The sequence below is a fragment of the Pipistrellus kuhlii genome, unplaced genomic scaffold, assembly GCF_014108245.1.
Source record: "Pipistrellus kuhlii isolate mPipKuh1 unplaced genomic scaffold, mPipKuh1.p scaffold_m20_p_16, whole genome shotgun sequence".
Classification (NCBI taxonomy): domain Eukaryota; kingdom Metazoa; phylum Chordata; class Mammalia; order Chiroptera; family Vespertilionidae; genus Pipistrellus; species Pipistrellus kuhlii.
Genome location: NW_023425471.1, coordinates 9,688,704 through 9,704,979, shown reverse-complemented (window position 1 = coordinate 9,704,979; position 16,276 = coordinate 9,688,704). Strand labels below are relative to the sequence as shown.

General features: G+C 38.5%; 1 protein-coding gene across 17 annotated transcripts in view; it reads right to left on the bottom strand.

Annotated features, from left to right (window-relative positions):
- Positions 1–215: 215 nt before the first annotated feature.
- The window catches only part of ZFX (zinc finger protein X-linked), a 76,702-nt gene continuing 60,641 nt past the window's right edge, over positions 216–16,276 (bottom strand). For 14 of the 17 annotated variants that reach the window (XM_045582342.1, XM_045582340.1, XM_045582331.1 and 11 more), the window contains 6 exons: positions 15,564–16,127; positions 4,392–4,532; positions 3,854–3,997; positions 3,027–3,179; positions 2,356–2,496; positions 216–1,534 (listed from right to left, as the gene is read on the bottom strand). In XM_045582342.1, coding sequence (XP_045438298.1) covers positions 351–1,534; positions 2,356–2,496; positions 3,027–3,179; positions 3,854–3,997; positions 4,392–4,532; positions 15,564–16,127 — 2,327 coding nt within the window. In that variant the 3' untranslated portion in view covers positions 216–350. Of the gene's footprint in view, positions 1,535–2,355; positions 2,497–3,026; positions 3,187–3,853; positions 3,998–4,391; positions 4,533–15,563; positions 16,128–16,276 lie in introns of all 17 variants that reach the window. The other 3 variants (XM_036439641.2, XM_045582344.1, XM_045582345.1) reach the window with 3 other exon arrangements.

The window sequence follows — 16,276 nt, the reverse complement described above, 5'->3', positions numbered from 1 at the left end:
AGCAAGGTAAATATTTAAATAAATATGAAACTAATAGAAAATTTCAGTATAGAAGCAAGGATTACTTCATTAAAAGCAACTTGCTTGTTGCTGCTTTTCCCCATTAATTAAACAAACTGAATAGGATTCAGAACACACTACTGAAGAAAATGTTTAAAAAAAAAAAAGAAAAGAAAAGAAAAGAAAGAAAGAAAGAAAAAGAAAAAAAAGAAAAGTCAACTACAAGCAATATTCTATTTGTACACAGAATAAATCAATATACAGTATTGTATGGGAACAAGACTAATTGGCTTTAAAATGAATTCTCTGCTCCAAGGCCAGCATCTGCACAAACGTCTGTAGAAGGATTTTTAGGGCAGGCCCACTTCTTTGTGATGCCGCATGATGTGCTGGTTCTTCTCCGAAGGTCTCCGGAAGCCTTTCTTGCAGTACTCACAACGGTGAGGGTAGTCTTTTGTATGAATGGAAATAACATGTCGTTTAAAGCCTGAGGCATCTGTAGTGCTATACTCACAGTACTCACACTGATACACCTTCCTGCTACTGTGTGTCTTCATATGCTTTTTAAGCTCATTCTGTTGCCTAAATCCCTTTCTACATCTCTTACACCTAAATGGAAGATCTTTTGTGTGAACTGAGAGAATATGGCGACTTAGAACAAATGGATCTGCAATCTTAAAGTCACAATGTCTACATTGGTGCATTTTTTTACCATTGTGGGCAGCGACATGTTTCTTAAGTTCTGAGGGCCTATGAAAGCCTTTATCACACATATCACACTTATGGGGGTAGTCCTTCGTGTGAACCGAAATGATGTGTCGCTTCAAATCGCTGGAGTTGGAACTCTTGTGGTCGCAATGCAAACACTGGTGTGTCTTGCTTTCCTGGTGAATAAGAGCATGTTGCTGCACCTCTTTGGTATCTGAGAAAGTCAGGAGGCAAATGTCACACTTGAATGGCATCTCTTTACTATGCTTAGTTTTTATGTGCGTTTTCAAGTTAGAAGAGTCTGCAGACTTATATTCACAGTACTGGCATTGGTATGGCTTCTCCCCAGTATGGATGCGCATGTGCTTTTTGAGCTCCGAGGGGTGGCGGAAGCCTTTGCCGCACTCCACGCAGATGTGAGGGAAGTTCTTGCTGTGGACCGCCAAGAGGTGGCGGTTCAGTAGCCCCTGTTCGGCTGTTTCATATTCACAAAATTTACACTTGTACATCTTGTTGGCTCCTTTTTCCTTATGCACCATTTTGTGAGTAAACAGAGCCCCGGCGTGAGAGAAATGCTTCCCGCATTCATCGCATTCGATGGCCTTCTCGGCCTTGCTGGTCAGCTTGTGGCTCTCCAGGTGGTTGTGTAAACTGATCTTCTTGTTGGTAGTGTAATCACAGTCAGTACAGCGGTACTTCTTCTTGGCAAGGTGTTCGGGGTGGTTTTTCATGTGCCTTTTCAGAAAACCTCTGGACTTAAACTTTTTCCCACAAATCATGCAAGGATAGACAGTTATGGGTTGTCCATCAGGGCCAATTATAATTGCTAAGAAAGGAAAAGAGAGGTGCATGAGAGATCAAACCAAGTTCTAGTTTGGTTTCGTCGAGAATTGAAAGGGTGTGTTCTGGCCATTATTGGGCAAATACTCCCAAGTTAAGCTATTTGCTGCTTAACATTCCTTTTAGCATTTTTCAACATAGGAGATATATCAACCTTGTCATAAAGAGGAACCTGGTCTGCAAACTTTATCGGGTATGACTGGACCAACCTCACTCCCTCCAGTATAAAACAATACATGAATATGTAACTTCTATTAACTAGCGGTTAAAGCTAATATTATCAATTTAGAAATCAGTGGGAAATTATTCATAAAAATATAGTGGTGTAATCCCAATGTCCTCTTTGGTTATTCCAAAAAACATAATTGATGTCAACTTACAGCAAAGCTTAAATGGGCATACAAAAATAGACAGGAATACGTCACATGAACTGAAGTATCTGTTCTGCTGCTCTGTAAAGTATGCCTCCTTACGCTGACATAATCAGATTCTTTAAATATATTACTTTTTAAAAAGTTAATGTTTGTAACATATCTGAGGGATTTCTTTTCATTTCCACAAAAAAAAAAAAAAATCAGAGTTTTTAATTATTTTCATCCGTGTTCGATCCATTCAGTTTCTTTTTATCCAAGAAAATCATTCATGAATATCACTGAATTCTTAAAATTATATTTTCAACTTTGATATGCAGAAGTTACACGTGGTCTCTAGCAGCTAAAACGCCATCACAACACCTCTGTGGATACATACTAGTTCCAACTGAGAGCTCGCAAAGCACGCTGCGCTGTGCAACTCGTGTGCCCTCACCTGTTTGGTACTGCTTGGAATCAGGTCTTCTCCTTTTCTTTTGTTTTTGTTTAGACAGTCTGCCAAGTCCAACAGACTCATCTATGTGTAATTGGGCACTTGTAGTGACATTCCGGTTTTCAATTCCATCAGAATTATTACCTAACGATGCGCATTAAAAAACAAAATTATACTGTATTATAAATTATAAAGAATGAGGGATTCTTTATTAACTACAACAACGAAAAGTAAGCCATGATACTCATGAATGACAGAAATTCCCCATTCTAGATAATGGGTTCCATGACCGTATTTATTATAACAAGACCGGAAGAAATGGCCTCGCTTCCAAATCTAAAAGACACGTCAGCATTTTGCCCCATAGTCTCCCTTGTCTCCCAAAATGGAAAAGGCATGGGCCAGATAGAATCGAGCTGCAAGTTTCAGCTTGAAAGCCTGTGTGCTTCTTGCAATACTTCATTCTACATGCTACACACATGAAGAAAAGTCTTGTTAAAAATAAACACAAACAGTAGACTTTATAATCTTCCTCTAGTCCTGTTCAAATCAAGTAACCACGATAGGGTACTGGTATTTCAGATTTCTGAAACCTAAGACCGCAGAAACCGTTTTTCAAGCCTGAATTCACATTTAAGAACCAACTCAATTGGGAGAGCGGCTATGCAACTTACCGTAAGCTGCTGCCCACGCTATTGGCATGAAGGTTTTGATTTCATTGTCATCGATTTGCTGTTCGTGTGCGGCGGCCGCGGCGGCGGCTGCGGCGGCATCCTCTTCGCCTACAATCACTTCCATATACACTTCATCAGCAATTTCAGCAACATCTAAGTCGAAGATTATATAAACTTTTGTGACCAGGTGTACACAGATAATAGGGAAGATACTGCCATTTGAATTCAATTAATAGACAAGTAGAAAGAAGGTTCAAATGTTATATTTGAACCATAGTTTTCACATATAAGCACTCAAATGTATGAATGAATCGTTCATTTCTTGGTTTTCACAATAATTCATTTTTTCATTGCTGATACTATTCGTTTTTACATTCAAGTTCTTAGAATACATAATGAGTTATTGTTGTTTTCCTTACGGCAGCATATCAATCTCTACAATAATGTTACTTGTTTCCTTTAAATATTAGCCATATTTAAGATTTTTATTTTTTATTTTTTTTACTTGTTAATCCTCACCTGAGGATATTTTTTCCATTGATTTTTGGAGAGAGTGGACGGGAGAGGGAGAGAAAGAAACATTGATGTGAGAGAGACACATCGACTGGTTGCCTCCCACATGCACCCCGACTGGGGCCGGGGACTGAGTCTGAAACAGAGGTACATGCCCTTGACCGGAATCAAACCTGGGACCCTTCAATCCACAGGCTGACACTCTATCCACTGAGCCAAAACGGCTAGGGCCATATTTAAAGATTTTTTTATTTTTATTTTTAAAGAGCTACAAGAACATTACATTTTCGGCCACAAAAAGACCATCTACTTACTCAGATCTTCATCTTCTTGCTGAGAGTCATTGACAGTCATATAAACCATCTTTTCCCTTGGCACACGAATACTGCTATTCTGCTCAATTAGTTCAACTCCATGGTCATTCTCGGGTTCACTCTCCACAATGTCTACGGTGCCACCTATTAGGGAAGATGACAGCTCCACAAATTTATGAGAGAACTTCATTTCCACCTATTTCACATATCACGTTTTACATACTTTTCTACTGCTACATTGGAAACCTTCCTTAAATATAATTTTATTTCTTTCAGAAAGGGAGAGTGGGAGATAGAAACACCAATGATGAGAAAGAATACTGATCAGTGCCTCCTACACACCCCCTACCGGGGATCAACCAGGCAGGTGTCCTGAATGGGAATCGAACGCCAACCTCCTTGTTCATATGCTTAACCACTGAGCCATGCTGGCCGAGCTGGAAACCATGCTTAAAAGTTATCTTCAGAAAAGGTTCTCAATCTAATCCACCCAAAAGTAATCAGGTTAAAGGGTTCCGATCAGGATGAGTGATATTACCTAAGTCATCCTCTCCAGGGTCAGCTTTAAAAATGTACACTTTAATGACTTCAGGGCAAGAACCATCCACTTTACAAGGATCAATTTCCGACTCAGCCATTCCAGAGGAACCGCCGTGTTCTATTTTGCCAGCATCATCCACTAAAAAGGCAGGAAACACATTACAAATAACATTAGTAGGGATTTAAATGTTACCATTTTCCACTTTTTTTGCAAATATAATCTTTAAGTGGATTCACATAAAAATGAACGATTTTACCTAGACAAGTAGACATGTGGAGCATGATGGGAAATGTGGCCAATGTCTACGCTAAAGCATGGTCACAAAGGGTCTGGTGTAACCAAGCAGAGATCAGACTTGATCCTTGGCTGGAGGTTTCTCGATCTTGTCAGGTGTCAAAATCTCTTTGGGAACTTAAAAACGTAGGCCAGCGCCCAGCAGTTCTACACAATCAGAATCTGCAAGGGTGGGGCCTGATATATAGACAGATTAAGAGGTACCCTGCCCTAGGGTTTCTGATCAGAGTTTTGAGAACCTCTGCTATAGGTGACGGGACACTTCTATGCCAAACAGTGACGAAGTGAGATCACCATTTTTGCTCTACCATGCTGGCCTTGAGAAAGGTGGACCAAAGGGGTTAGGACATGAAACAGGATACCACTTGTGAATCTACTTCAATAATGCAGGCGACAGATACCAAGGCTTTGAATCAGGCAGAGGCAGTACAGATGGGGAAGAGGGCTGGACCTGAGGCCTATCTTAGAACTAAAATGGCAGCACCTGATGCTAAGAAGATAAATGAGGAAAAGGATCTCTCTTCCTGCATGTTAAGACTCAGGGGGTAACATCTCTGAAAGCTCTGAGGTGGTGTCTGTCCCTATCCTCTGTACTCATAGCACCCTTTGTTTCTCTGAGTGTACAATTCACTATATTGTTACTATCTGGGGTTTTCCACCTAGCTTTCCCATTGACAGAGTAGAACCAGTCTTTTCATTATTCGGTCTTTTAAGACAGAGCTTGGTGATAGTAGATGCTCAGAATATTGATGAATCAATGATTTAATGGGTGGCTGAGATGTGAAGTCAGTTGCTGGATATTCCAGTCTGAAAGCTGAAGGCTGACACACAGATTTGGGAGCCCATCAGCTCCATGCTAACCAAGACAGACAATGAGAACCTGCAGTGTGAGGCAAGAGTGGGCTGAGAAAATCCTGGCAATGTCATAGTCTAAGGGAGGAACAAGAAGAGTTCACATAGGAACTCAAGAAAGGAAAGCTGAAGAGATGGATGGAGAGTCATAAAGGAAACGAGGGAGCTAAAAGTTCCAAGAATCCTACTGAGACCCAAGGTAATAATGCAACATGCATTATTCAAGGAGAAATGTCTGCATTGACCAGAGTCACCTGGAAGTCATTGATGTTCCTGGTGAAAAGTGGTGTAGTGAAGGGTATATGGGGCCAGATGTGGGTTGAGGATTCAATGGAAACTATGAATTTTTTTTTTAATTTTCTCTATTGTTTTTTTTTTTTTTTTCAATATACTTCGTTGATTTTTTACAGAGAGGAAGGGAGAGATAGAGAGCTAGAAACGTCGATGAGAGAGAAACATGGACCAGCCGCCTCCTACACACCCCCAACCAGGATGTGCCTGCAACCAATGCACATGCCCTTGACCGGAATCGAACCTGGGACCTTTCAGTCCGCAGACCGACGCTCTACCACTGAGCCAAACCGGTTTCGGCGGATTTCTTTATGAAGTCTAATTTTAAAGTGAATTTCTTTATGAAGTCTAATTTTAAAGTGAACAGAGAGGCAGTGACTAGAATGGGTTGCAGGAACAAAGACTTTTCTGTTTAACTGAGGAAAATACTTATGCATGCTCAATCTGTAGGAGAAAATATAATAGAGAGTGAGGGGCTAAAACCAGACATGGTGTGAAATTTATAGATCAAGATCTTAGAGGAAAAGGGAAACAGAAACGAAACTAGGTACCAAGATAAAAGAGCCCTGGCCAGTGTGGCTCAGTTAGCTGAATGTCACCCTGTGCTACAAAAGGTCTCGTTTGATTCCCAGTCAGGGCACTTGCCTGGGTTGCAGGTTCGATCCCCAGTAGGGGGCGTGCAGGAGGGGGCCAATAGATGTTTCTCTCTCTCTCTTCCTCTCCCTCTCTCTCTCAAAAATCAATAAAAGCATATTTTAAAAGATGATAAAGGAATTTTTCTTCAATAGGAGAAAAAAATATGCTGTGCTTCTGAGATGAGAAAGTAAACATGGATGAGAACATAGCTACATTGTGTTTAGGGAAAGGGGGAAGGTTGTAATGCAGAAAACTGGAGGAGTTCATGACTGGTGCCTTCAACCATAGATATGAAATAGGAAGGAAGGACTTGGTTACTAGTGAGAAAATGGCAGACTGAGTTAAGAACTTAAAAAGCTAGAGAAAATGAGTTGATCCAGGACAAGCTTGATGATATGAAGGGTCAGAGACCAGTTGGTTAAACTCTGCAGTTTAAAAAAAGAGGTTCTTTGAACCCTGAATGTAACTGCCTATATTCAAGTATCTTAACTGCGTTTTATAAAAATGGTTTGCAGGGGGAAAGAATCAGCATTATGTCCTAATTTCTGGCCTGATAGGGCTAAATATTTTTGTGATATACCCAAGCTGATTGAGCCAATGTTATTTTCTTAAAGACAGCTTTGGAATTTTAAGCTGAGATAACATCAGAAAAATGAAGCTCTCACCCAACTAGCAGGAAAATCCTGAATAAATTTATGTCTTCAAAGAACTCATCTCTGACAGGTGACATTGTTGACGAAGCTCGGCAAGGTTTGTCCAAACCGATTCTAACAAGTACTAGAAAATCAAGTGCCCTTGTGTTTACAAAGAACAAGGTCAGGCTGTTTTTGCGTATACTAGGTTTGTGGGAACTCATAAGATAAACCTTTGATGATTGGAAAATCTAATCATTTTTGAGCTTACAAAATGTCATGCATGTACCTGTAACTTGAACTAAAATATTTTTCTGTTTGTCTTCATAAATGTGTGGGAAACACATTTCAAATATACAGGCTTACTGGAGCCAAGCAGAGCTATTCTATCATTTGACAAAAGAATTCAACTTTAGATTTTCACCTTGAGAATTTGCCCCACTAACTCAACCTATGAAGTTCTTCTAAATATGAAATATTACAGAAGTGATTTGTTAAAAAAAAATACTTCGCTGGTCCTATTACTCAAAATTCCACTCTGACTTGAATGCTACCATTAAAAATGAATTTCTATTAAAAACAGACAAAGAAGGCTTGGATAAAATTGAGTCATCATACCTATGATTTCTACGTAAGTGCCTTCTTCTAATGCAGTAAAATGAAGCACTAGAGCTTTAGAATAGACCTCTCCAAAACAGAAGAGCATAATTCGTGAAAATTAAGACTACTTCTAATAATAACCACCATTTGTATGGCATTTCACAATTTCCTCAGCATTTCTATGTACTTCTACTAATTTGATTCTCATCTTTTCCAGATAAAGAAATAAAGGCTCTGAGATGATTATGTGACTTGTCCAAATAGGTGAACTAGTAAGAAGGAAGTGGGAGACAGAGTGAGATGGTACCTGTCTTTAGATTCCAGATCTTTATTTTCATCTTTTGATTTTTTAAGAAATTTATGTTCACTGTATATAACTTAGTATTTTTGAAAATCAACAATAGTCCCACCAACCAGAGATTCTATCATTATCTTAGTAAATTTCCTTCCCAGTTTTTTCTTTTAAGTAAAACTGGCATCACATTTTCCTCCAGCCTTATGGAATAATAACCTTTGTATCTCATCCAGCAGTTTTAAACTATAAAACTGAAGAAAATATTGACTTAGCAACTATCTCATTAGTAATAGCAAAACTATGGCAAAATATAGGCATATTTTATACTGCTTCAAGGGAGCGTCAGTAAAATCCCTGAAGACCAAAAATTAAGGGTTGCTTATTTGCAATACTATCAGATGCTACGGAGTCTAAAAATATAGTTAAGACTCCAGAAAACTCAGTAGTTCCTGGAAAGAAAAATTACTTGGGGTTGGGGGGTTGGGGGGATCACTTCACTTCAAGCAAACTGCTTGTTAAAGGAACACTGATCTAATTTAAAAATCAGCAAAACGAAGCTGATTTGGAGAGCATTTGATGGAGAATCTATATAATAAGAAATGGCGATGGTTGTGATAATGATAACACCAAAAATTTACCTATCACATACCACATGCCAAGCATGATACTAAAGCCCTTAAAATATACCATTTACTCCTCACAACAACCTTATAAAACAGGTGATACTGGTTTGTTATTTTCACCTCTCAAAGCTTCTAAACAGATTTCATTATAACTTTTGCCAAGATATATGATATCTGATTGTTATAGAATTGCATTTTGTGTACATTAATAATGTAAAAAGAGACATCACACCAAAATCCCTTAGACACTGCCCTCCATCAGCTTTCTTAAAACAAAGATCAAGTCTCCTTACTCTCTAGCAGGGAATGGTGCCCCATTTCCTACCAAGTAAAATACAATTACAGTCTAGCAACCGAACTCTGACCAAACTGCCTTCTGCCTTCAGTTTTGTCTCCCCAGCACCCCCAGACTACCCCACGTACCCTGAACTTATTAGTATGTTATTTCCATTCCTTTATGCTTCTGCAACTTTGCTTTAAAATATATACATATTTATTGTAGAATATGTACAGCTTATTAAGAAAAGTATAAAAAAAATTAAAATGTGCCCAAAAGCCCATCACATGGAACTATCAATAGAATTTACAGATCATTATTCAGACATTTCTATGCATATTTAGGCATTGAAAGGACGGGAGACAGACTGGACAGAGATTTTTTAGTGAAAATTGGATGCTGTGACATGCTATTTTTAAACAAAAAATATATTAGAATTTACTCAAACTTTAAAGCCATTCCCTGGCTTACCAATCCCTTGCCCCACACCTCTCTCTTTTTTATGGTGAGAAGAGGGGAGCACTGCACACCTTTGCCTTATTTAAGCACTTTATTCTTGGTATAAATCTAATTGAAATCAGATTGAACATTAAACTGAAAACTCTTAATTCATTAATTTTAGTACTGATTTCTAAATAAATCTGAGTGCCTACAGTAAAGACACAATAACTTTAGAGTAACAGAAATTTTTAATTTTATCAGAACGAGCTTAAAGCTTGTTTAACACATCTTCTCTAAAATATTCTCAGTTCACTAAATTAGACTTTTCTCACATTTCAGAAATGTCCCCATGCAAATATATTTTTTAAATTCTAAAATTTTATTCTGTGGTTTACCAAATGGCTTTAAGGGACTAAATGAAATTGATGGAGTATATACATAAAAATAATGGTAAGATTTATACAACCATCAGCCTGGAGGACAAAGAAATAAGCAAATACTTTACCATGTCTCCTGTGCTAATAATATCCCCTAGAATAATTCAATTCTAAGCCATTAGACTGTATTGATCCTCAGAGTTCATGCACTGAACATAGGAGTTTGGATTTACTTATTCATCCACTCATTCCCTGAACCACTTTTTATTGGATGTCTACTATGACCAAAGTTGTGCTTAATTAAGAGCTAATGTCAGAACAAATGGTCAAAACACCTAAACTAGAAGGCCAGGGCCATTAGGCTCCATATCTGCAAGGCTGCCATTCACACTACAGCTGGACAGCGGACAGCTGCATGCAGCAGTCCTGTAGACAGATCTCTAGCATGTCTACATGTATTCCTCCTCTAGTAATTGGTTTGCCATCTGCCCAGATGCACAAGCCAGAAACCAGGAAGGGAGCATCAAACCCTCCACCTCCCTCCTCCACCCTAACTTTAATCAAACTTCACTTCCTAAATATGTCATGAAGTACTTTCTGCCCAACTCTACTGATAGAACCTCATTTCAAACTATCCGCCTGTTTCTTACCTGGACTACTTACTACAACCACTTCTCATAGCGTAATTTTTGTTTCTAATTTTACTCTCCATTTGTCTGCTCTCAACATTGCCATGACTAAGATTACTTTTGTAAACTATAAGCCTAAGCATATTATTATTAATCGGCTTACAACGCTAATAGCTCCCCACATCAGAAAGGTAAAGCAGGCTTCTTATTGTACTCAAAGGCCTTTATGATTTGTGCCCAATTGTGCCACTTTTCTCATCATTTCCTCCATTCTCTTCATTAAAGACATTTGCACTCCAAAGAAAAAGTCTCTGAACACTCCAAGACCTTCCACATTTCCAGGCCTTTAAATATGTTCTCTGCCATTCCTCCCTCCTCAGGTACTCTCTGAACATTTTACTCATCCTTCAAATTGAATTCATCCCAAATTATGTTTAAAAAAATATAACCACCCCTGTTTTATATAAATACTTATGAAAGAAATATGTGGGACTTGCTTCAAAATAGAGGGAGGAAAATGAATAGGAGATATGAAATAAATTTAGTTATATCTTCAACCAAGCTCCCAAAGAACTTTTGGTTTATGCTTTCATAGCATTTAGCTCATTCAAGCATACCAAAATTCTCAACATTTTCTCCCTTAGTGCTTCCAAAATACTTTGTATTTCTAGTTATATATCTTTTCACACTAAACTATATAACTATGTGTTTCTGTCTGTCTTCTCTCCAAGCTGTGAATTCATAAAAGCCAGAAACTTTCACTGTTTATTTCTAATAGCTAACAAGATTCCTAGCTTATCATGGTTGATTAATGTTACTGAATGAAGACATAAGTAAGCATAGGCAAGAATAAAAATAATCGTTTAGATATGATTCCTTCTTCTTATACATAAATTTGAAGAATAAAATGAATTTTTTTAGGTAGAACAACAAGGGAAATAGGGTGTGGAGGTTGTCCGGGTGGCTTCTGCTATTAAGGATTAAGAAAATGTTTAAGCCCCCTTCCCAAATTATTTCCTAACATTGCTAAAACTGGGTATTCATGAATACTGTACATTTTAATAATCACTGAAATTCAATTTGCCTCCTCCATTCACCAATAATCACTATTTATCCCAAACTCTACTGCGTTATAGTATTAACTTTACACACACATACATATAAACATACACAGACCAAAAAAAAGACAATATGAGAGTGGAGTAGATACTTTGTGGGGTTTTTTTATTTTGTTTTATTTATTTTAGGTTTTTTTCCTTGCTTTTGTTTTCTTCTTCTTCTTTTTATTTTTTTTATTTTTTTCAGTAAACACTGGAATAAAACTTTTCCCATTGATTTTTTTTTTTTTTTAGAGAAAGTGGGGGTGGGGGTGGGGGGAGAGAAACATCAATGTTGTGTCTCTCCCATGAACAAGGGATCGAGCCTGCAACTGAGGTACCTGCCCTTGACAAGAATCGAACCCATGACCCTTCAGTCTGCAGGCAGACGCCCTTACTACTGAACCAAACCAGCCAGGGCTGGAATAAAATATCTGATTTCAAATCTTCACCCTAATGCTAACTGGATGTGTTACATAAACTGAGCCTCAGTTACCCAAGCTGTAAAATGGTGATTAACACCAACATTATAGGGTTGTTATAAGGAATATATATATATATATATATATATATTCCTTTAATAAATAGTATCTGTGTTCCAAAACAACATATATATTGTTTATATATGGTAATATACATATTGTTTTGGAACACAGATACTATTTATTAAAGGTTTACTATGACCTATTTTTTATTATTACCAACTTGTTACAAATCTCCAACTGAATAATCTTTTGGGATAAAAAATCTTGTTTCAAAAAATTTAAAAATTGGCCACATTGACAACAATCCTAAACATTTCTCCCCTGAAAAGAGCTTTATTAACAACAAACCTCACCAAATAAACTTAATTAAATCTTCTGATAAAAATGTCAATTTACTCAAGGGTCATTAAAAGATGGATCTGATGAGTCTGAAAGCATTCAGCGCACATTACTGAGCTCTGCCTTTGATATATTAATTCAAATGGACTTAAATTATATATATGCCACCAGACAAAAAGTTTAATAAGCATTATTTAAGAACTAAACAGTCTAATGATTTATTAACATTCAGCTTTTATAAAAGCAGTTGCATATTGCAGAAAATAGTGTTTTGAACACAATTTTATCCTAATGAAAAAGTCATTGGCCTTAGAATATAAAAACTAAATGGAGAGATCACAGATATTGTACTGTCATCGAAAGTTTTATTCAAGTTATAGTCTGTACAAAGAAAAATTTCCAATTTTATAATCATGTTAAAAATGGTGACATACTTTCATTTAACCAAACTAGTTTAAAAGATTCTAAGCTTAAATTATTTGCTATAGCCCTGGCTGGCATGACATAGTGGTTAGAGCGTCAGCCACATATCAAAGGATCATGGGTTCAATTGCGGTCAAGAACATGTACCTGAGTTGCAGGTTTGATCCCCACCCCACCTCCTTGGGGCGCATTCAGGAGGCAACCAATCGATGTCTCTCTCACATCAATGTCTCTCTCTCTCTCTCCTCCACCCTCCATCCTTCCCTCCCCCTCCATTCCTCTCTCTCTAAAAAAAAATAATAATAACCTCAGGTGAGGATTAACAACAAAAAAATGTTTGCTATAATTTTAATGTCTTTTTAAAAACGGTTTACAATAACAAAGCAATATTTTACTTAAATATGTATTAGAAATGAAGGATCATATTGATTTATATTAGAATAGAGGCTCTCTGGCCAAGGTTTGTGGCAGAAGGAAACCCTAATCTCCAGAGGCATATTAGTTGTTTCCTCTGATGTTATTATAAAAGGTAGGCACACATATCCGCATACCCTAGTCTTCCATAAGAATGCATTTACTGCTTTTAATTCTGCTAATCCTTTTAAAACTGAACTATGCATTTTTGCCTGGACTTTACATTTTAGACTTTAATATCTAGGATAATAAATTTTGCAAATTCACTACCCACTCCTGACAGCATAAAACTAGTATAAGGGTGGGCAGATCTGTGGAATAGAATTATGAGTCCAGAAATGATCCCCTCACATTTACTATCAATGGTTTTCAATAAGACTCTTGCTAGGCAGCTCAGCTGGTTAGAGCGTCATCCTGATACACCAAGGTTCTGTAACCTTGTTCTGTAACCCTCTACTTCCTTATGCATTCAGTGCTTGGTTCCATCCCTGGTCAGGGCACATATAAGGACCAACCAGTGAATGCATAAGTAAAACAACAAATTGAAGTCTCTGTCTCCCTTGCTCTCTCCCTAAAAAAATCAGTAGATAAAAATTTGATGCATGTGTTTTAATAAGAGTACCAAGAATATTCAATAACTAGAGGCCCGGTGCAAGGAGGGGGGGGGGGGCAGAGAGGGTGTCCCCTCAGCCCAGCCTGCACCCTCTCCAATTTGGGACCCCTTAAGGGATGTCTGTCTGCTCATTTAGGCCCATTTTCCGGACTGCTGGCTCCCCTCTCCCCTGCCTGGTTGCCCCTAACTGCTTCTGCCTACCAGGCTGATCACTCCCCTGCCAGCCTGCTCAACGCCTAACTGCTCCCATGCCAGCCCAATTGCCCCCAACTGCCCTCCTCTGCTGGCCTGATCACCCCTAACTGCCCTCCCCTGCTATCCTGGTTCCCCTCCCCCCCCGCCCCAACTGCCCTCCCCTGCAGGCCTGCTCCACCCAATTGCCTTCCCCTGCAGGCCTGGTGCCCCCCCCACCCCCCAAACTGTCCTCTCCTGCAGGCCTGGTCTCCCTCAACTCCCCTCCTCTGCCAGCCCGGTCACCCCTAACTGCCTTCCTCTGCTGGCCTGATCACCTACAACTGCCCTCCCCTGCTGGTCTGGTCCCTCCCAACTGCCCTCCCCTGCTGGCCTGGTCTCCCCCAACTGCTCTCCTCTGCTGGCCCAGTAACCCCTATCTCTCCTCCCCTGTAGGCCATCTTGTAGTGGCCATCTTGTGTCCACATGGAGACAGCCATCTTTGACCACATGGGGGTGGTCATCTTGTGTGTTGGAGTGATGGTCAATTTGCATATTATGCATATTACTACTAATAATTTTATTAGATAGGATGAGTAAAGAACACCATTTCAACAAATGGTGCTGTGACAACTGAATATCTATGTGCCAGAGAAAGTAAAGTTAGCTCCTGACCTCACACCATATATAAACTCAAAATGGATCAGAGGTCTTTAGCCCAGCCAGCATGGCTCAGTGGTTGAACATTGACCTATGAATCAGGAAGTCGAGATTTGATTCCCTGGTCAGGGCACATGCCCAGGTTGCAGGCTCAGCCCCCAGTAGGGGGCGTGTCAGGAGGCAACTGATCAATGATTCTCCATCATTGATGTTTCTCTCTCTCTCTCTCTCCCTCTCCCTTCCTCCCTGAAATGAATAAAAATATATTTTTAAAAAGAGGGGGTCTTTATATGATGTTTAGTTTCTAAAGGCATACTAATTTCCATACTGGGTCAGAGCTGTGGTCTAGCCAACTGAGGACTTGATCTCTGAAAGCAGTACCAAGAAATATGTGTAAGAAGACAGTTTTCCTCCCAGATGTTAAGTTAAACAAACATTTAGATATGTGCTCCAAAACACCTTGCTCTCCTTCAATAATCTGAGTCCATCATACTTGAAATCATGTTTTAGAATCATTTGTTTCAATGCTATACCAGAGTCTTTTTCCATGCTATCTGTTATATAATTAGTATTTTACATAAGCATATAAGTATTACATAAGTACTAACATACAGGCATATACAAGAATATAAGTAGTTTGGTTATACATTTTTTCTTTTTCCAATTTAAACTCCTTTAAGGTTTCAATAGGTTTCCTAATTCTAATAAAGGCTGGTAACAGCCTAATCACATCCTTCATGATTTCACAGAGTTCAGTTCTATTCCTTTCCGTCTTTGTCTTTCTAGACTGAAGAAATTTCATCTTTCTATTGTGTCCTTATAAGAGAGAAATGATGCTTTAATCTGTACAATTTTAATTTTCTTAATTTTGTTATCTTACAGGCTCCAAACTGAAACAACAATGCAGGAAGGTCTATGAAATTTACTTTTATAGAAGTCAAGAAATTTTCATCTCTGATGTAAGTTAGGAAAGACAGCCTTCAAAAATACTTTTGAGAATCACTGTACCCCAAGACTTACAGGAAATCATAAGGAAGTCCTCACAGTTGCTTTTATCACCATGGTGCTGGTCCACAGGGATCCCGTTGGCATCTAAGACTGCTTCAGAGGCACAATCTGCTACCAATACTTCTTCTGCAACTACATCAGTTGTCAGAGGATCAGTCACGATTTCTGCTTCTACTATACTATCATGAACAATGTGTTCAATATATCCAATGTCAGACACACGTATAGATTCACTTGTCAAGAGGTGTTCTGGCATAAACATTGAGGCTGAAGTAATGTCGGAAGCTAAAACATCATCTGGGACTGTGCAATGTGCTAAAGAAATTTCTTCGATTACATCTGAATAAAGCTCAGGAATGATGATATTTTCAGATATATCTGCTTCTTCTAAGATATCTGGGCACTGAACATCCTCAATAACAACATCCTCAATAACATCTTGGATTATAACTGAGTCTGGGTCATCAGGAACAAAGTTATGTACAGTTATATCTGAATCCACAACATCTGAAATAAAAACAGTTTCTTGAACTTCCACAACAATTTGATCACCATCCATGTGTGCAGCATCAGTTCCTTAAAAAAAAATAAAAAAATTTAAAAGCACAATTTCAGGAAGGCATGTATGACTACCTCAGCTAATGTAAATGTTATTTAATTCCTACCAGGAAAACAGACTAGCTCCTCAGTTTTCTCAAACATTCAGATAGATTAAAAAAATTAAA